The 23,160-nt window shown below is 32.0% G+C and overlaps 1 protein-coding gene across 1 annotated transcript; it reads left to right on the top strand.

Annotated features, from left to right (window-relative positions):
• Positions 1 to 6,160: 6,160 nt before the first annotated feature.
• On the top strand, positions 6,161 to 11,462 carry LOC126735660 (uncharacterized). Its single transcript, XM_050439728.1, has 3 exons — positions 6,161 to 7,709; positions 7,868 to 10,930; positions 11,020 to 11,462. Exons 1-3 carry the CDS (start codon positions 6,161 to 6,163, stop codon positions 11,460 to 11,462), a joined length of 5,055 nt encoding a protein of 1,684 aa, XP_050295685.1.
• Positions 11,463 to 23,160: the final 11,698 nt, after the last annotated feature.

The following is a 23,160-nucleotide window of genomic DNA, read 5'->3' as shown; positions in this document are numbered from 1 at the left end:
CCAATACATTTTCCGCCAATAATGTCACACAATACATTTACACGCCATATCCCTTAGTGTTGAATCTCGCGGATCCAACGGGAATTTTCTTCTGCGCAATAATGCAGATTTTTCAGGTTTACACTACCATCGCTGCTAAATTATGCGTCGTTCGTCCATAATACCATCGAGATAAATCGAGTATGTGCTTTAACCATGTTCAACAGCCAATGACAGATATTGAGTCTGTTATAAAACTCTCTATTGAGAAGCGCCTGGTGCAGAACCACGTGATATGGATGAAGTCTAAATAAAAAACAATAAATCCAGTGAGGACGCGCAATTGGAAAAAATTCATTTAAAATTCAGGGGTGTATTATAGCGATTTTTTTGGTGATGAATTCACGTATACAGGGTGAACCAAAAATAAGCAACGACCACCAAGTTCAATTTTTGAAATGGAAACATCTATTTTTTATTCCATTTTTGAATTTTGCATAGAGTTTTAAGTATATTTCTCGCGACGAGTGAACAAGTACACACGTATTAATTTTGCTCCGTCTTTTCGTGAGTTTTCGGGTATTAATTTGACGTTTTTGAACACTGCTTCTTCAAACATTATAACCGGTAAAATACCCCTTTTTATTTATTGTGGAAAAAAAAAACCGTAAAAGTTTCCCAGTTTAACCAGAAGCTTATTTTTGTTTGTTTCGAATATGCCTGCAGCCCAGTGTTCCATATGTGCTGGTAACGTCAGTCGGACAAACCCAGGCATCTCCTGCCAAGGTCAATGCGATCGACAATATCACCTTAAATGCGTGAAATTACCATCGGCTATCGGAGATTTACAACCAGACTCCGGCATCGTTTGGCGATGTAAAGACTGCACTACCAAAACTGACCGCTCTACGGGGGACACCTCAAAAGTTTTGCGGGAGCTTGTTGAAAAGGTTAATACGGTAATGTCTGATTTGGCTGCCTTCAGATCCGTTCAGTCGGGATTTACTGAATCGCTTACTTTTTTTGGAGCAAAGATCGATGACTTTACCAGCCAAATGGAGAACGTAAAAAAATTATCTAAAACGATAAATGAAATGCAGCAGAAAATTTCCGAAATTCGTAAAGAGTCTTTGCACTTAAGAATGGAAATCGAAGTGCTATAACAAGAGAGTCGTAAAAATAATATTGAACTCTGCGGCGTCCCAGAAAAAAGGAATGAGAATATAGTATCAATGGTAAAAAAAATAGGCTCCATTGTTGGAACCATAATTCATGATGATGATATAGCCGCTTCTCATAGAGTTGCTCGTTTTAACAAGGGGTCGGATACCAGCAATAATTATCCTAAAAACGTCATAGTAAAGTTTTTCTCCGTGTCGAAGAGAAACGAATTTTTAAGTGCAGTTAAGTTAGGTCGATACCGTGGTTTGAAGGCTTCTGACTTGGGATTTGAGCAGGAAACTAGGTTGTTTGTCAACGAACATCTCTCTCCATACTTCAAGCAGCTGCACAGAAGGGCTCGGGAGTTTTGCAAAATGTCAAACTATACAGATTGCTGGATTAAGGATTCGAAGATCTTCATTACCAAGATTATGTAACACCAATAATATAATTAAAGATATATGGGTCAGTGTCGTCTTAAATGGAGGTAATAAATTGTTAATTTGTACTGTCTATGTCCCCCCTCACGCATCTTCAAATAACTATAAACATTTCATGTCAAAAATAGAGTCTATACTAAGTAACAAAATTAATGGGAAAGTTTTATTGCTAGGTGATTTTAACTTGCCTAATTTATCCTGGTCGCGTAATAACAAACTAAATTCTGATAACGCCACTGACCCATGTAGCAAATGCTTTATTGATTTTTACTTCCTTAATGGTTTAAAACAATTTAATTATATTTTGAATTCAAGGAATAGAATTTTAGATTTAGTTGTAGGTACTAATTCTTTAATAACCGAGGTACTTAAATGTCATTACCCATTAGTGCCTGAGGACAGTCATCATATGTCGTTGGAGGTAAATATTAAGTTAAATTATGAAAAAAAGTCGTGTGTAATTCTTATCAAAAGGTAAATTTCATTAGGGCAAATTATGCAGTTATTAATGAGAAAATTCGTTCTCTTCAGTGGAAGGATTTATTTTTATTTCGTGATGTAGATAACAACATCGAATGTTTTTACGCAGAACTGAGTAATATTGTGAATTCTGAAATATCAAAAATAAAAATTAAAAAGCGCCAATATCGTTTATGGTCTTCTAAGCACACTATTAATTTAATAAAGAATAAAGTGCAGGTGCACAGAGACTGGAAAAAATACAAGCTACAGTCTGACTACGATATTTTCTCAAATTTACGTAAAACTGTAAAACTAAATATTAGTAAAGACTATAAAGTTTACATTACTAAAACAGAGGAAAATATTAAGCATGACACAAAGTACTTTTGGTCGTTTATTAATAATAAAAGGAATAAAAAAAATTTGCCGTTAAAAATGACCTTTAATGATCAATATGCTACGAATAACTCTGACATTTGTGAACTTTTCTAAAAGTTTTTTAGCAGTGTTTTTGAACCATCTAATACTCCATCATTAATTGATGTTGTCCAATCAAAAGAATGTTTTACTGTTGATCATGTTCGAGAAGACGATATTAGAGAAGCATTATGCTCTATGAATCCCAAAAAGGGTCCTGGGCCAGACGGATTTCCCTCAATATTTCTGAAATCATGTCCTAATCTTTGTGAGCCTCTATATTTATTGTATAATCAATGTATTTCAACTGGTAAATACCCTAAGCTTTGGAAAGTGGCCCAAATTGTGCCTATTTTTAAATCAGGAGATAAAAGCGCTATCAATAACTATAGACCGATTTCTCTCTTGAGCCATTTTGGGAAACTGTTTGAGTCTCTTATTTTGGATCAATTATTTTTTATTGTTACGGGATCGATTGACTTAAACCAACACGGCTTTTTTAAAAAAGATCGGCACTGACTAACCTTGTGCCTTACGTTCAACTCATATCTGAGAATATGGAGCGAGGTTCTGAGACTTGTACAGTGTACACCGATTTCTCTAAAGCTTTCGATAAGGTCCACCACCCAACTCTTTTAATAAAGCTTGAGAATTTCGGGGTACATGGGGCTTTGTTTGAAATTTTTAAAAGTTACTTAAGTGAAAGATCTCAGTATATTGTTGTAAATGGCCAAAAATCGAAGAGTACAGCTGTGACTTCAGGTGTGCCTCAGGGGTCACACTTGGGTCCTCTGCTGTTTATTATTTTCCTATATGATATAGAGCAATGTTTTTCACATAGTAGCTATGCTTTATATGCAGATGATCTTAAAATCTCAAAAACTATTAATTCGGCTGCTGATTACTTTACTTTACAGTACGATTTATCTAATTTTATGAATTACTGTACTTTGAATAGACTTTTTGTCAATTTGGATAAATGTAATTGTATTTTGTTCTCTAAAAGGCCTGTTCCTCTGCAAGTTAAATGTGATCTTTGCCTAAATAATGTTAAGCTTAAATATTTGGATTATATTAAGGATCTTGGGGTGACATTGGATCCTAGGCTTTTGTTTGAAAAGCATCTTGAAAATATTGTACAAAAGGCTCTTAAAAATCTTGGATTTGTTTTTCGAGCAACAAAAGGATTTAGCAACATAAATTCCTTAACAATTTTATTCAATAGTATAGTAAGACCTGTACTGGAATACGCAACAACAGTTTGGAATCCAATGTACGCCAATTATATTGGCCGACTAGAGAGTGTGCAGCGCAAATTTGTTAACACTTTAAATTATAGGTTTAACAGACGACGGCATTTCTTTAGTTATGATGATAATTTAAAATTTTATAATATGCAATCGTGGTCCGAAGAAGAAATTTTGATTTAATATTTATATACAAGGCCGTAAACAACTTTACTGATTCTTCATCTGTTTTAAAAAATTCAATTTTAACATCAATCCTTACATCCTTCGTAATAGACAAACTTTTGTAGTATCCAGGTATTTTTCCAATTACTTATGGAATTTTCCAATTATTAGATGTACCTGCATGTATAATAGTTTGGAGTTAAACCATCCTAATATTGACTAATTTTTTTTGAGCTTTGATGCCTTTAAACGACACCTAAGACGGCTTCCTGATTAAACTACATAAGTAATTCTTTCTAGATTGTGATGTAATTTTAAGAATTAATTCTCTGTAGTTGTAATTATTAATATATAGAACTTGTTTACTAATTTGTATTTGTGATATAACGTGCTTTCTTATTATTGGACAGCTGTGCCTGTCTGTTAGAAAGCCTTGACTGTAAATAAATAAATAAATAAAATAAATATTTTGTATACCATGTCTTATACCTAATACTAAAATTATTAATAAATTTACTGTTTGGGTCATTTGGGCATATTTAAACATGTTTTTTAATAGGTATATTTGATTGTCGACATCTTGTCACCATTTAATCGCATGGAAACAGTATGTATTACTTTACGTAAATGTTAGTAAGTCTCAAGTACAGTTGCAAAGTTTAAAAGTATGGCGCGTTTAATTAAAAAAAAACAAAGAATTAAAATTTTGATGATGGTAGGATATGGCGACGAGACTCGAACACAGGCCGAAGTTTGCGATCTGTTTAACAATAAGTACCCAGAGAGGCCTATTACACATTCGGTAGTAAGCAAAATTGAAAGAAAGGTTAGAGGTTTTGGTCATGCTAGAGAAAAATATGACCTGTACCGTCCCACGCTTTTAGAAAATAGATAATTAGATATGTTGTTCGATTTACAAGAAAATCTTCATAAATCAACTCGACAAGTTGCTGCAGATCAGTCGGTTAGTAAATTATATGTTCTAAGATATTTGCATAGGAATAAATGCCATCATGCCATTGTTTTTTTCGACGAGGCATGTGAAATGGTTCTGTAAATAGGAAAAATTTTCGTTATTCGGCACCAGAAAATCCACACTGGAGTATGGAAAGTAAGAAGTTAAACGTATAGGCAGGAATCGTGGGAACGACAATTGTGAGTCACTATTTTATTAAGAGCGCAATTCTAAAAAATGTTTAGAGTTGCTTCAGAATCAGATAGTATCTAGCTAATTTGCACTTTATCCAAATGGTGAAAACCCATTTTTACTGGCAGATTCGATATGGTCCCAACAGAATGGCCCCTTCCCCACACTATTTGCAAACAGTACGAGATTACCTTACTAATATTTTCCTAAATAGAACGATTAGAAGGGAGGGTTTATTAAATGGCTAACAAGGTCGCCAGATTTAATCCCAGTGGATTTTTATCCATAGGGTTATGATTATAGTGTCTGGTAAGACTTCAAAAAATTTCAATAAGCGAATCTTCAATTATTCAATTAAATGTAATTGCAAAATTAGCAAATTTTCGGTTCAGGTAAAACCAAACGGGCACCAGTAAAAAGAATATTGTCACTGACGTGAGGAAAAGTGTCAATAAATCAGTGACAGTTGATATTTGAAAACAAGTATAAATTATTCAATCGACGAAAAAATAGATATTGTTCAGAGTAAGTTAATTACGTCCCTGCATCGCCCCGTCGACAGCACCGCCGCAAGCCTAGGCGAAGAACGCCAGAACACTCTCGACTGTGAACCGTGCACACAGACATTACTTTTTCTTGTATTTTAATTTCTTTTTTGTAAAATAAACGTGAATATTTTAATTTTAAAGTACCAGCTAATCATTCCACTACACATAGATTTGGTCCTTCAAGCACGGATGGATATGGCAGGAAGTATCTATTAAAACATCATCATCAAATCCAATACGAATTTCGACGTTTATACGATATACGCCATTGCGAAGCCGAAGCACAGCGGTTGCGTTTGCCTTAAGAGGTGCGAGAGAGGCGAGACGACATTCTGACACTGCAACGTTACGAAATAAATACCAGGAGAGCGGGGTGAGTTGTTCCAGTATCCTTTTATATTTCCTTTATTTTTTCTCAATTTTTTAAGTATTGCTTATACGTTAAGAATAATTATATGTGTTTTATTTAGTGTTAAAGTTATGCGTTTTATGTCCATTTAAAAACATATATTTTAGTTATCGATTTCTTGTTTTAAATACATAGATATAATTCGGCTTTCCATTTAAATTCAAAAGTGTATACATTCATATAAAATGTCTGAGGAAGCTCTTAAGGCTTTAATAAAAAAACGGGCTTCCATAAAGGCTAAATTAACATTATTCGAGAAATATGTTGCAACATTTACAGACTTGGAGATTGACACTCTTGACAGGGCGAAAAAATTTGAATTGGAGCAACGCACGATAGGCGCAGAATCAATTTTACAGGCGTTTGACGAAATTCAAAACGAAATCGAGTATAGTATAACAGACGAACACAAACTGCAAGATCAAATAAACGAACGCGAATCATTCGAAAACAAATTTTATTCAGTTTCAGCAAATGCTAAATCAATTCTAGAAGAACTTACAAAAAATAAAGTTGCGGAAAATTCAAGTTTGCCTATTCTTTCGACTGTTCCTCGCCTTGAAGGTGTTAAGCTGCCTGAAATAGGATTGCCCAAATTTGACGGTTCACACGAAAAATGGATGGAATTTCGAGACATGTTTGACTCGTTAATTAATACTAATACCCAATTAAACAGCATTCAAAAGTTCCATTATCTGCGCGCCTCATTAATCGGTTCGGCTCCCCAAGTCATTCATTCCATTGAATTTACCTTAAATAATTATTTAACAGCGTGGCAAACATTATGCGATCGATTCAATAATAAACAGTTACTCATTCAAAATCACATTCGAGCCATCTTTAATATGGAAAATGTATCAACTCCAACAGCATCAAAAATACGATTTTTATATGAAAATCTCTTTAAACATTTGAGTATTCTCTCGCAGTTAGGAGAACCCACGAATAATTGGGATACGTTATTAATTTACATTATTGTCGGCAAATTAGACAAACATACGGCCCAAGAATGGGAAAAACAGAAATTTAATATGAATACGGTTACAATAAACGATTTTAAAGATTTTTTAGCGAAACGTGCGAATTTATTAGAAACCATCGAGATGAATATGGATAATACGAGCGAAAATCAATTTATAAAAAACAAAAAATACAGCGACAATCGAAAGCCCTTTAAATTCAATCAAACTCGTGGATTACTTAATGTTGTTGACGAAAATAGCATTTCAAATAATTCGAATACAAAACCCTTTTCAACCTATTTATGTCTTAATTGTAATAAAACTGAGCATAGCTTATTTTACTGTCCTGATTTTTTAAAACTATCCATTAAAGATCGCCTTACAAGAGTAAAAACTCTATATTTATCTACAAATTGTTTAAGAAAGGGTCATTCATCCAAAGATTGTAGATGGTCAGGATGTAAAATTTGCGGTTTTAAGCATAATACTGTCTTACACAATCCTCAAAACAGTGTAAAATCAGCCGTTACTGTAAGACAACAAAATACGAACAATTATGAATACGAGAACGCAGTCCAAAATTTAAACGTTTCTTCGACGTCAACGTCGGCTCCCGAAACGGAATCATCGGCCGCGACTCAAAGTCGATGCACGTTAGCAACGGCTAGTCAAGCAATTCTTTCGACCGCACAGGTCAGGACTTCGCGAACTGAAGATTCCAATTTTTTAATCTCGCGCGCTTTATTAGATTGCGGCTCACAATCGATATTACGTTAGATCTTTGCAATAAATTAAGTTTAAACAAAATTAAACATAAATTAGTTATTTCAGGCGTTAGTGACAAATTATGTTATGCAGATTATAAATGCGAAATATTTATACGATCGATAAATAGCAATTTTTCATTTAAATTAACGTGTTTTGTATTAGAAAAAATTACCTCGGATATACCGGACACATTAATCGATACTGAACAATTTAATATACCGTGCGATATACAATTAGCCGATCCTGAATTTTTTATACCCCAAAAAATTGACATTTTAATCGGCGCTGATGCTTTCTGGAATTTGTTAAGTAATGGACAAATAAATTTAGGTTTACGATCTGCTATGCTTCAAAATACAAAATTCGGATGGATTGTTACCGGGTCCTTTTCAATGCCTTCTAATAAATATCCCATTAAATCGAAATGTAACTTAATTGTAAACGAGTCAGTTCAAAATCAGTTACGTAAATTTTGGGAAATCGAGGAAGTCGATAATCAAAAGGTATGGTCTCTTGAGGAGAATGCATGCGAAGAGCATTTTATAAATAACTTATTAGTTACCAAAAATGGTAGATTTATGGTGTCCCTACCACTCAAAGAATCGCCGAAAATGTTAGGAGATTCACGTAATATTGCCATGAAGCGGTTTTTGTCGCTTGAGCGGCGTCTTATATCAAACGAAAAATTGCGTGAATTATATACAGATTTTCTAACGGAATACGAGTCTTTAGGTCATATGACAGTTATTGAAGATGACGATCGTGATTTGTCCGATTCGGTAGAATATTATATGCCTCATCATGGCGTGTTTAAACAGTCTGATTTATCCACAAAATTACGGGTAGTTTTTAATGCGTCTGCCCCTACGTCTACTGGAATTTCTCTCAATGACCTCCAAATGACCGGTCCTATTATACAACGCGATCTTTTATCCATTTTACTTGATTTTCGAATGCGATCAATAGTTATATCTAGCGACATAAAAATGATGTATAGGCAAGTTCTTGTAAGTCCTAAGGATCGAAAACTACAAAGGATTCTATGGCGTACATCACGAAACGAAACTATTAAAACTTACGAATTAAATACAGTTACTTATGGTACAACAGCTGCATCGTTTTTAGCAATTCGTTGTTTACATCAAGTAGCCAATGAATGCGAAAACGGGCATCCTATTATAGCAAATATCATTCGAAATAACATGTACGTTGATGATCTTTTGGCGTCAGTGGATTCTGAGGAAGACGCTAAGTACATTGTCGAAAACATTTCAAAAATTTTATTCAAACGCGGGTTTGAACTTAGAAAATGGAAAAGTAACAAAAAAAACGTTTTATTGGGCAATCATTCAGATTCAAATCTAGTCGAGTTTTCGGTTAATAAGGAAGGGGAATCGAAAACTTTAGGACTTTTATGGGGATGCGACCGCGATATTTTAACTTATAAAATTCGTATCATTCAAAACCAAAATTATGATAATCATATAACTAAACGAACCATTTTGTCTACAATTGCGACCATTTTTGATCCATTAGGTTTGTTAGGTCCTTGTATAATAATAGCAAAGGTGTTATTGCAAAAGCTTTGGTCAGAAAATCTTTCATGGGATGACATTTTACCCCCACCGATTCTCAATAGTTGGTTAGATTTTTCAAAAGATTTGTTTGCATTGAATGATTTTGTAATAGCGCGACATGTAACATGTAAAGATGCAATTTCTTTAGAGTTACATGTTTTTGCAGATGCGTCGGAAGCAAGTTACGGTGCTTGTATATATTTATTATCCGTCAATTCTCAACTCGAACGTTTTTCAAATTTATTGTGCGCTAAATCAAAGGTAGCACCGATTAAGTCTCTTACTATGCCTAAACTCGAACTTTGCGCTGCCTTAATTGCATCTAAACTTCTTAAGAAGTGCCTTGATTCATTAAATTCAAATTTTGACAAGATTTGTTGTTGGTTAGACTCAACAATCATTTTAGGTTGGCTAAAAACCAGTCCTAATTTATTAAAACCTTTCGTAGCGAACCGAGTTGCTACTATTCAAACTCTGACAAAGGAATTTTGTTGGAGACATGTACCTACATCAGATAACCCTGCTGATATTATATCACGAGGTCTTATGCCTAGTCATTTAATAAAATCGCGCATGTGGTTTCATGGTCCCTTATGGCTCTGTGAGGATTCAAATCATTGGCCGATTAGCCATACTGATAACTCAAATTTGCCTGAGAAACGTAAAGTACATCTTATAATGTTCCCTTCAGATACGAATATTTTCTTCGAGAAATTTTCAAAATTACCTACATTAAAGCGAATTTTTGCATACATTTTTAGATTCATAAAAAATTGTAAAACGCGACCGGAAAATCGGGTTTTATCTTGTTTAACAGTTTCTGAGATCGATAATGCTTTTATATTTTTAGTTAAATTAGCACAACAGAGTTCTTTTCAGGAAGATTATTATATTTTAAAAAAGGGAAATGTTTTACCTTCAAAGTCTAAACTTTTAAATTTAAGGCCCTTTTTAGACGAAAACGACCTCATGCGGGTTGGAGGTAGATTAGCAAATTCTGATTTCGATTATTCTAAAAAACATCCGATTTTATTGTCACCTACCCATAAGCTGACAAAACTTATATTTAAATATGAACATGTAAAATTAATGCACGCAGGTCCCCAACTATTATTATCGACAATTCGTGATAATTATTGGCCAATTTCCGGCAGAAATTTGGCGCGTAAAACCGTCAAAAATTGTGTTAAATGCGCAAGATACGCAGGGCAAACGGTCCAACCAATAATGGGCGATTTACCTAAAAATCGCGTTAAACCGTCATTACCATTTTCAGTCGTTGGAGTCGATTATGCCGGTCCATTTATAATGAAAAATAAACCTGGTAGAGGTTGTAAGCCTATCAAATGTTGGGTGGCTCTGTTCGTGTGCTTCTCAACACGAGCTATTCATATTGAGCTTGTCTTGTCATTGAGTGCCGATGATTTTCTTCAAGCCTTTAAACGTTTTGTTGCGCGTCGTGGAAAACCGTCTGAGGTTTATTCAGACAACGGTACAAATTTTATTAAAGCTAATAAGGACTTGCTAGCAATAAGTGAATTTTTTAAATTAAATCATTCAATTATATGCGACACAGTTGCCAGCATGGACATTCGTTGGCATTTTATACCTACTAATTCACCTCATTTTGGCGGGATTTGGGAGGCTGGTGTGAAAAGTCTAAAATATCATTTAAAACGCATAATGGAAATTCTGTTTTATTTTTCTTTGATTTTCAAACAATATTAATACGTATAGAAGCAGTACTTAATTCCCGACCTTTATCCCCCCTTACTTCCAATCCAGAAGACCTAACCCCTCTCACGCCCGCTCACTTTTTGATCGGAAGATCCATGATGTCAGTACCCGAGCTCAAACTTCCTGATGTTAAGGAAAACCGACTATCAAACTACCAATTACTTCAGAAGCTGTACGAACATTTCTGGCATCGATGGAGTAAGGAGTACCTCAGTGAGTTGCAGCAAAGAAATCGATGGAAGCAATCACAAGGCACCCTGCAAGTCAATCAGATGGTTTTGATCAAAGATGACCATCTACCCCCATCAATGTGGCGCTTAGGACGAATTGTACCGCTTATTCCTGGAAACGATGGTGTTTCACGAGCTGCGTCCGTAAAGACGATAAATGGAGTCCTGACTCGAGCTGTTGTAAGAATCTGTCCGCTACCCATTGTCAGCTAGAACTTCCAAGGCCGGGGGCATGTTCAGAGTAAGTCAATTACGTCCCTGCATCGCCCCGTCGACAGCACCGCCGCAAGCCTAGGCGAAGAACGCCAGAACACTCTCGACTGTGAACCGTGCACACAGACATTACTTTTTCTTGTATTTTAATTTCTTTTTTGTAAAATAAACGTGAATATTTTAATTTTAAAGTACCAGCTAATCATTCCACTACACAGATATAAATATTTAATATAACTTCATCGTTATATTAAATAAAAGTTTATATAAAAAAGTAATGTTAACGTCTCTTACTTTAAATATATGGGTGTGAGATTGATAAAACGAAAAAAAAACATTTCTTGTATTCGTCAGATTTGACAAAGCCTTATAACAAATTGTTTACTGGTGGCTGGTGTCTGGTTTTACATGAAGCGAAAATTTGGTAATTTTGCAATAACATTTAATTGAATAATTCAAGATTTGCTTGTTAAAATTTTTTGAAACTTTGCACGAGGGTTTTCCAGATTAGTCTTTTCAAAAAGTTATGTTACATTTTTTCTGCAGAATGTACAGGGAAGCCATAAATTGAAATTTACATGGGATTTCCTATGTTCGGCTCGGCGACGCACCACCCGGTATATACTAACTCAAAATACACTGCTAGTATATCAAAAGCTATCAAAAGCTATGCCGTTTGGAATTACGTTTAGCGTCTTTAAAAACTTAAATGATTTTAAAAATTTAATTTGTTTCTAAATCGTATTTATAACTCGTGACGGATTTCATTGTTCAAAGACATTTTATTTAATAATTTTGGAATAAAATAAGATACCGAGTTGCTGTTTGTGCTAGTTTTTATGTTTTTTCATGCTCTTTTATTCTAAATTAAAAAAAAATTACATCGTTGTATTTAATATGCGACAGAAAATCGCTGAAAAAAGTCCAAATTAACACAAATCGCCCTCTCGCGCGCAACAAAACAACTTAGTCAGCTGAGTAATTATACCATATAAAAGCCTAATAATTACCCTTTAAAACAAAGGTAAGCTTCCTAAAATTCGTCAGGCCAATTAAAAGTTATCAACCATTTTAGATATAAATATTAACCCTTTCCTCACCTATTATTTGACAAAATAAAAAAAAAGTTTGGAATAAAAAATGTTTAGAAGTTATCTTTAAAATGAGATAACATACTTTAAAATAACATCTTTTTTCTCTAGGATTCACTTTAAATATTTTCAGTAAAACCAATTTTTTCTATTTAAATGTTATATTACGCCCCCTAGCTGTCATCGTACGAACTTGTAAATTAATAATTTCCAGCAATTCCGCTTTTATAAGAAATATTTTTTTCCCCAAGCTGTACGATGACTAGTTACTGAGACATGGCCGGCGACCTCTCTTAGTCGGGGTACGCCCGGTAAGAGAGGTTGAAGTACAATATAGTTATTGTACTTCGACTTATAATACTACTACTAAAATTACTACTCATTTTAAAATTGAACTAAACATGCATTAATAGTGACTACAGTGATCGTATTAAGTAGAAATTCAAAAGTGTTTTGATGCGAAAGTTTGAGAATTGGAAGATCTTATTTAAAAGATACATCTTTAAAATAATACCCTCGAATTAAAAACGGTTTAATTTTTATTCGACTTCGATACTAAGCTCTGCGTAGAAATATCTAATCATATAGGTTTTTTCTTTTGTTACCTACATAAGATCTAATATATGATATTACCTTAACAAATGAAAATGTTAATTTTCATATGAAATATTAAAATATACCTAAAGAGCAGGAATTTTGAGGTAATTCCCGGAGTTCTATCGTCATTATTTAGAGTACTACAGTTAAAACTCTTGATATAAATACTAAAATAAAAAAAAATCAATTTTGTCTTTAACCAAAACTCTTTATTTTATTCTTGAGTCGTGATTCTTTGGGAAAAAATAGTCAAACTCATTTTTAATTTTTTTTACCAAAACTAATTTGATTTTGTCAGCTTTAATCTTTTATACAATACATTTGCTAAAGCTTTTAAAAATTGTATTTACTTTAGAAATAAGAGATGTCGTTTGTTCCTAAAAAAAAAGAAAATAAAGCAAATAGATTAAAAATATTAACAAATATTTATCATGTAAATATTTTCTTACGGCGTTACTGATAAAGATTCCTTTATAGGTTTAATCAACAATGCAATCGAGCGGCTTTGCGATGTTGTTGCCTTTTTCTCGAATATGCGTTATCTGCATTCATTTAATTTTGAATATTGACTTTTTTATAGAGTATATTATCATATTTTATTAAAAATATTGCTTCATATTTAATTAAAGATGAACAGTAATATTGTTTTGTGCGTTTCAAAATAAGTGACACGTTGTTGTGTTATTATAAAGTTTTTTTTGAAATTTTTACATAAGCAATTGGCATCATTACATCAGAGATGTTGAAAGCTCATAATTGCCCATTGTTCCACGGCAATGCTAATTCTAGCCTTTCAATGTTCTATAAATATATTAAAAAATTTTGACCTTTAGAAATTTACTATGCCTACATAGTTTTTAATAATATTATAATTTTTGATAATATTAAATATTTTCTTATAATATTTTACCTTCATTATTTTACCTAATACCTAACAAATGCGTAATCTTTTTTACAGACATTTTTTTAAACTATACTCGAAGGCATAATATTTATAATACCTTTTCATTTGAAATAATTAAATAAGAATTACAGAGCTACCAGTTAAAAGCAAAGTTGCATGATAATGAAATAACAAAGAGATGCGTTCTTAAAATATTCAGAAAAAAACCTGTATTTATTTATTTATTGATTACATAATTTAGAAATAAAATTTATTGTTTAAAATCAAGCGGAATTTACAAATAAAAGTAACAATATACTAAAATAGTTTAGCATGCAATCCGAATAAATTTTTTCGCCTGTGTTAGCTTAGACCTTGCATTTTTATGTTTTAACTTATTCATTAATATAATTATTACTTAGTTTAGATGAAAATATTTATAATAATATAGGCTATGCATAGTCAATTATAATAAGAATTTTCTACATTCGATTTTCCCTGGCCAATAATTTTTACCAAATGCAGCTTGTCTGAGACCACTTTCTTGCGTTACAAAAATCGATAGGCATTTTTACCGAACTGTCGCATCTGGGTTAGAGCAATTTGTAAGATTAATCATTTGACAGAGCCACATTGCAATGGGGAACAAGAAATTGCGCAACACATAACCTTGCTGGCGAGGCACTATTCCCAAATATTTGTAGTAAAGAAAGTAATCAATATTTAGAAAGGACATTCTAGAGAAGGGCAAAAGACCTTTACAAACTAATATAGAAAAGCGACTTATTAGGCTTGTTAGATTAGTAAACACTAAGGAGAGCACAATAAATCTATCACCGCCTAGGGTGAATTCGAGAGTGGAAACAGACCCTTTATATTATGTAATAGACTCAACAATATTTATTTAGAAATCACATATATTTTATTGAGTTTATTAATCATAATATATACGAACCCAATTATATCTAAGAGCAAATATTTATTATAATTAAATGTGACAAAGAATAACTTCCCAATTATAAAAAGAAGTTCGCAACTGTGTAAAAGCTTCAAAGGTATATAGAGCCGCCCAAACTAAACCCTAATATAACATGGGGATAATGTTACGGTCAACCACATGAGCCACATAACAGCCACTCTCAAAATTTTACAAACTAACTAATGTCTAATGATTATAGTTCAATAAACACAATTTCTCAATAACCATCAGTCAGTTAACAGCTCATGTTTAATACATTCTGACAATTTTAAAAGTGATATGGATTTGGTTCATTGGAAATATTGTTCCCTATTTGAATTGCAATAAAACTAAACGACTTTTGAAAATGTATTATACGATGTCGAGTTATCGACTAGTCTCCAATATAACGAGATTGATAAGGATAATCCCTGGATAAATATAGTTTATATACATAAACCATCATTTCTATTCTAATTCTATTTCTATTCTAAGCATCATTTTCTATTTTATTTTATTTAGATTGCAAAACTATTATTTAAATAAAGTTATGAGGGGTATGTTGCCGCCTTGTTAAGTTATAAAAAAACGCATATAAGTACGGAAAAACGAAACGCCTATAAATAGTATTTTTTAATTTTTGAATGAATTTCAATTAGGTATATAGCGATACAACTAGTGTTTTATATAAATAATATTTTGTTGTCAAAGGCACATATATTTTTTTAAATTTTATGATGTACCATACCAAGTTTTTTGATAATAGTAGAAAACATTTGAGTATAGGGACTCATGTCCGAAAAAGTGTGATTACGGTCCTAAGACGCGTTAAAGTTGAAAAAAAAAGTTAGAAGAAAAATTGCAGGATGAATTCAATGATACGATTTAATGCATTTAATTTTTGCCTTTTGTACATGATATCGTCACAATAATAATTGTTTAAAATGTCTTCCTCCAACCTGAATACGCTGATTTAAACGCGATTTCGACGGACTTGTTTTCAAATGCTGCTATAATTCATGCAATAAAGTCTTGTTCTGTTTCTACTGGAGTTTGGTAGACCAAAGACTAGATTGCCCCATAGGAAAAAATCTAGCTGCTTCAACTCTGGCAACCCAACAGTGCCCAAACCGATGAACCAAATCTTCACGTACTTGTACAGAAAATCATCAACAATGTCTGCCCATACGTTAACAGAGCAACGTTACTAATGTTAAAAATCATCAGCTATAAAATTTTTAAACGTTGACATTGACAGATTAAACAATTATTGTGATGATTTAATGTTCAAAACACAAAAATTAAATATCTTTCTAAATTCTAACGCGTCTTAGGACCGTAGTGCCTTAGTGACACTTTTCCCGACATGGGTCACTATACTCAAATGTTTTTTACTGTTGCACTGAATAACCCCTTGAAGTTTGATCCCATAGTTGTAAAATATTTCATACTCTGACTATGAAAGTAAGAGAGAAAGAAAATGTGCGCGCACGACTATCTCTTACTCCTGCAGTAATATACGAACCGTAATTCTAAATCTTTCTAGTTCCACTAACTCATATGTTTTTCTTAACTACCATTGGCCTTGCCCGATCACACTTTTCGTAATGCATTCACCAGCTTACGCCCTAACTTAAGGGTCCATAAAAAAGTTTTAACTCAAAAGTTCTCTGCCTCTATGGAACCCTACTATTTAATGCTATGTTAAGACCATCATTAATATTTGCTATTTGATTTTTATTTTCTTCGAACAAAATTACACATGACTTTTTAGACCTTCGTAATTAGTAGCAGATGGTTAGATTTTATTTTGTTCGGTCTAATATTAAAGGCAGTGAGTACGTCTAATTAAATATGCTTTTAAAAATAATAGTATATTAAAAAAATCAGAATAGTAATTTAGTTGATGATATTTTGTGTCATATGTGATATGTTTATTAAACGTTTTGCTAAGGTTTATTAAAGAAATGCGGATTTTTTTTTCTGGGTTAAATATTACATTATTTATAAGATTCACCAGGCATACACTAGTGCAAAATTTTTTTCTAAATCTAGAAGGGTAAACCTTAATTTCTAGAATATATGATCGCAAAGGATATACGATTTGGGATAACTTGTAAATAAATATATTATTTTGCTATCATCAAATATATGCTTCTCCGAGATTATCGCAACTGTTGGAAAAATTCTGAAAGTTTTAAGATCTTTATGCTTTGCCAGATAAGATACTTTTAAAAGTAACAATTTAATAGCTATTTTCGTTTAAATATTAAGTTTAAATATTGTTTTTCTAAAGTACAAGTATTCTTAAATTTTAATTCGAAGAATATAAAAGTGCTTATTGAATCTTACAATCTAAACCTTTTACATTATAAAAATTATAATTTAATATTCATAAATGATCCTCGCTTGTGGCATAAGTGCTGATAGAATTTAATTTTTACTTGCAGACTATTAATTAAACTAAAGTTTAGCTCGAATGTACCGTGTCTATTTGATGTATCTACTTAGGTTTTTCCTTTTGCTTAAAACTGTGTATACTATAAAAAGAGAGTTAACAAAGTACTTATTTATTATGGAAATATAATTTTTTTCTATACTATAAAATTCTGTTATCGATTTATTGAGTATTGACTTAAAGTTTCCAATTTATTCATGGACAATAGCATACTTTTAAAAAAAATCAAATTTGACCTTATACTATTGTAAATTATTATATAAATGTTTTCTGTCGAATAATTTTTTACTTTAATAAAGCATGATTTTTATTTAAAGACATAATATAACTATTTATTATAATTAATTTGTTATTTAGATTAGCATTATATTAAATATTCTATATTTATTCTTTATATATTTGATATTTTAGAGTTAAGTTTAAGGGATAATACTTTTTTGTTATAAGTAGATCGTAGAGGAGAATAGAGAATATTGCAAACGAGGTTTAACTTTAATATTTCTAACTCAAATATATATAAGCCATACTTTATGTAAATTAATCCTAAATATAAATTCTTTAAATATATCTAAAGAAGAAAAAAAATAGTACGTTGATAATGACTTACTTAGTGAAATAATAAAACATTTTAATTAATGGTATTATTTGAGGTCAAAAATATTCAAATAAATTTTAAATAAATAAAAACAGATATTATTAAACAGACAACAGGTATCTAATATACTGATTCAGATACAGATAGATCAGGAGGTACTTAACAAAATGAAATAATAAATGTAAAAAACAGCAATTAGAAATTTAAAAACAATAGAATAACGCCGCCTAGAGGGAGGGAGCATAAAATGATAGGTTGGTCCAGCTTTCTATTTAGATTAACTTAGAAAAAAGATTTTTTTCTACATTAAAAGTGACGCAATGATGCTCGGTTATTGTTAAGTAAAGACATAATTAAATTCAATTTACTTAGCATACGTCCTGCTTCCTTTAGACCTTGATAAAAGTAGTTTTATCAAAAAATTTAAAATTTCCAAACCTTAAATGTAGGCAATACAACTCTCATATTTTGATAAAGTAATTTCATGCTGTATCGTGATAAATAAACTAACCAAAATTAAAATTTATAACATTTTATTTATTAAAGAAAATTTTTGACGCAGTATTTATACAAAATTTGGTTCGGTGGGTGAAAATAACAATATGGTAAAAACGATCTGTGCAGCGATTATAAAACTAACAGGTTGCATAGACGTGAATATCACAATAAGCATTCTCAAATTACTATTAGGCAACTATTAGGTACCACGGAGAAGTCAACAACCTCGTGAGACTCTTAGTGCGAAAAAAAGTTCATAGGCAACTTGGTTTTTATACCATAGGCAACGTACTATAAGGCAATAGAGGGTAAAAGAAAACCTTTCGCCACACAAAAATATGACAAGTTTATTTTTGTGAAGAAAATTTTTACGAAAAAAGCATAGAAAAACGTTAACCGCCAAAAAACCAACCGGAAGCGCTACCTATTTTAATAAAAAATGTCTTCAATTTACTAAACGTGCTGTCACATATAAATTGTTAGACTGCTATTTTATTATCTTTTATGTATCTAATCTTAAAAAAATGTGCAAAATTAATAGCTTAATAAATTAAAACTATTGATAATTGACGAAAAACAAAAACACAAAGTCACGGTCTCACAACATGTAATTTAACGGGCTACACGTGTTTCGCTCTAGTTAGAGCATCATCAGGCCTTTGGAAGCCATCCACACACTTCACAGTACATAAATAAACCTACCTAGAAACACGTGTAGCCCGTTAAATTACATGTTGTGAGACCGTGACTTTGTGTTTTTGTTTTTCGTCAATTTTGTATGTTGGTCTCTTAGAGAAGAATGGATGAGATTTTTGAACTATTGATAGTCAATCAAATAGTAAAAAAAAATATTGCATTGTTAGTTTCGGTGTAACAACAATGGTCTCTTGTTTTAGCAACACACTGTGGAAGAATCTTAAAGATCAGTTTAGACGTGAAGTAGAAAAAAATCCTGTTTTAAAATCCAGATCATAAGCAATACCAACAAAAAGCAAATAGCAGTTCTTTAAAAGTATGTAATTTTTAAAAGATTATACCGGAGCTTCAAAAACTCGTGTAATTTAAATGATGCCAGCCGTTCGCAAGTCGATGAAACTTAACGAGATGATAGTTACTCCTTAGCAGCCGCTGATACAACAGTAGTTTGTAATGCCACAGCAGCCACTGGTGCAATAGACGCTCAGCAGCCTAATGAGATATTTTTTCTCAATATGACAAAACATTAAGATAAAATGTTTTTTGCTTTGTCAGCCATCACAACAGTCACTATCACACTACTACTACTATCTATGTAAATTCAAGAAGAGTTCAACGCAGGCTCTAACCGTATGTCTTTAAATTAGTTTTTTACTTACCTTATTGTAACCACTAATCTTTCTTTAGTAGAAACTGGTTTTTCAAAATTGTTACTTTTCTTTCCGATACTTGTTCTAATTTTATTTAGGAGTAAGTCAAATGTGTTTATGCTCATTCTGAGGCACCGGAAAAGTGATAATATTCCCCATATGCTTTCCCTATTAGTGGAATTTTCTTTTGTTTTTTAGTAAACACCCTATGAATGGATCAACTTTTAAAAGGGCGATTCGATGCGTTCGTGCAAGAGATATGACGAAAACTGATATTTTAATCGCTTTTCTGTGGACAGCTTTTCGCTTGTCGCCCAATATATTGCCATGAACGATTTTTCTTGAACAACAAATCGCTCGCAAGCCCGGCCGGATCTTTATATATAATCAGAAATGATTCCAGCCAAATTTCATTTTCATTTCATAACTTTTATTTTACAATTCATCACTGGTTAATTCAAACAGTGCTACTACATCCCACTAAACATGTTGTGAGATATTGATGTAATATATACATATTGTAAAAAATATGCCGAATAAGGATCACGTCTTGGATCACGTGCATACAGCCTGGATCGGTACCGTCGTCATCGTGGTCCAGGTCAACGGTATATTATGAAAGGGAATATCGATCTCAGCATAATTTGGGAAAAGGAAATACACGCGGGCATTGAAGAAAAAAACAGAATGGCTTTGACTATTAAAAATTTAAGTTGATCCCGGTGACTTTTATATTTTGTTTGCAATTTGTTCATTTTATTTTTAAATCTTAAGTTGTAATTAAAATAGTTTTTTTTTTAAGGTGGGTTTTATTTTTCTATATTTCTGACAATATGCAAAATATTACACAATTATATATAAAATTTACATACATTTTGTGATATTGATTTAATTTGAACATAATAGTTACTTGATCATTATTTATTTTATTATCATAGATATGAAATTTCACTTAAGGTATTATGTTACGTATATTTTCTTAATAAAACTGATATAAATAAGATATCTACGTAGAATACCCTAAATTTACATAAGCTAGACGTATATTTGAAGTAATATTCAAATCTATTATAATTCACCATTTTTTTTCAAAAGCAAATTTGTGCTTACATTTTTTTCAATATTTAACAAACACAAAAAAATATACAGGGTGTTCATTTGAAAACTTCCCACCACGGATTTATCGAAAACCACTGTTTAAAGAAAAACGCCGAAATACGTCAAAAGGTTTATCAAGGAAAACATCATCAAAAAGAAATATCTTTGTTTATCTTAATTTGTTCAGATAGAAAACAAAAACATGAAAATAGCAGTTTTTATTTGTGTTCAAAATGTTTCCCGTTAGGGTTTGCCAAATTTACAATTCGTTTATAATTTAAAACGGAAACTACCAACATAAACAGCAATTCCGAAGATTAGACGTGGAAAAAACCTGAATTTTTTTCCCCATTCTTTTCATCAACACAGATATCCTGGGCAAACTGTATTTATTATTATACCTGCTTAGTTATTTAAAGTTGCTAAGGAAAATAAAGAATTTATTTTGCCGTCAGTTACATTTCTGACAGTCTTGGAATAGTGAACATTTATTTGCTGAATTGAAGATTTTACTTCCAAAATGGTGTACATACTAGCCGAAAGAGTGGAAATTATTCTAATTTATGGTGCTAAAAATCAATGTGCTCGGCAAACTGCCGTCACGTTTAACGCCAGACATTCGGAGTAGATAACTTCGCATAGGTATGTTTCGAACCTCTTTACTAAGTTTACTGAAACTGGATCTGTTGCAAATAAAAAACGTGATCATCGGCAAATTTTGGATGAAGCCGCTCAAGTTGAAGTTTTAGGTCATCTTGGAATAAATCCTAATACTTCATTACGCAAAATTGTTACTGCCACTGGTATTTTATTAGTCTCTGTTCACACAGTTACCAAACTTCATGAATTTCATCCGATTTCGATAGGCGAGTTGAGTTTTGTGAAAAAATGACTGAAGCGATTAATGATATTACTATTCATGTAAAGAATATCTGCTTCAGCCATGAATGCACACTTTGTCTAAATGGATTTGTTAATAAGCATAACTGTAGATATTGGAGCAATGAAAATTCTCATGCATTTGTAGAAGGGCATACCCAGTACCTTTAAAAAATTAATGCATGGGCAGGCATTTTAGGAAATAAAGTGATTGGGCCATTATTTATTAATGGAAATTTAAATGGAGACATTTATTTGAATTATGTTGGAAAACACCATCAATCCGCTTATCACTGAATCCATTGAAAACCAAATCGATGATGATGGAAACCCTGTACTTGATGAGGCTGAGATATATTTCCAGCAAGACGGCGCTCCTCCTCACTATGTTCTTCCCGTTCGGCAATGGCTAGACGAAGAGTTTCCAGATAAATGGATAGGGCGAAGGGGGCCTATAGAATGGTCTGATATAACGCCGTTAGACTTTTTTCATTTGAAATCTATTGTGTTTACTTCTTAACCTGAAAGTTTGGATGAACTTCGTCAACACATCATCGACAGCTGCCATAATATCCCACAACATGTTTTTGAAAATGTTCGTCAGAAATTTGAACATCGCCTATATCATTATTTGGCCAAAAACGGGCAACATTTTAAACTCTTATTGAATCAAAAACTGATATTTTCATGTTTTTGTTTTCTATCTGAACAAATTAAGATAAACAAATATTTTTGTAATTTTCTCGAAAACGAATCGACCGATTTAAAAAAATCAACAAACATCAAAATAAAAGACTTCGAAAGACCTTTTAAACACGCTATTACTCGATACCCCTTGGCATTTAAAATTTTTAAGGGGATAGCCCTGGGGGACAATGGGTAAAAGGGGGTGAAGTAATATTTGTTAGAAAGTTGTCCCGCTTGACAAACCATGAAATTAAAAAAATGGTTCCAATTAAATAAAATCAAATAGTAAATAGGAAGGCTAAATATTGATGTAAAAAAGTCCGTAGTTAAAATATATTTTTTATATATTTATTATGTTGTTTTAATATTCAATTACATGAACATCCTATGTATGTTATTTTTAGTAATATTTATTACTTTTAAGGATTTTAATGTGCATAATGTAATGTTTTTAATGTGGATTTTAATAATTTTAAAGTGCTACCCTTTAAAAAAACAATAAAATTAGATCGTATACATAAAACAAAACATTTTTGAGATCAGACCACAATTAGAATATAGATATATTGTTATAATTAATTTTATGTTTAACTTTATACGTTGTGCAG

This window comes from Anthonomus grandis, chromosome 4 (genome assembly GCF_022605725.1).
Source record: "Anthonomus grandis grandis chromosome 4, icAntGran1.3, whole genome shotgun sequence".
NCBI classification, from domain to species: domain Eukaryota; kingdom Metazoa; phylum Arthropoda; class Insecta; order Coleoptera; family Curculionidae; genus Anthonomus; species Anthonomus grandis.
Note: the sequence above shows the minus strand (reverse complement) of the source record. Positions and strands in the feature narration are given on the sequence as shown.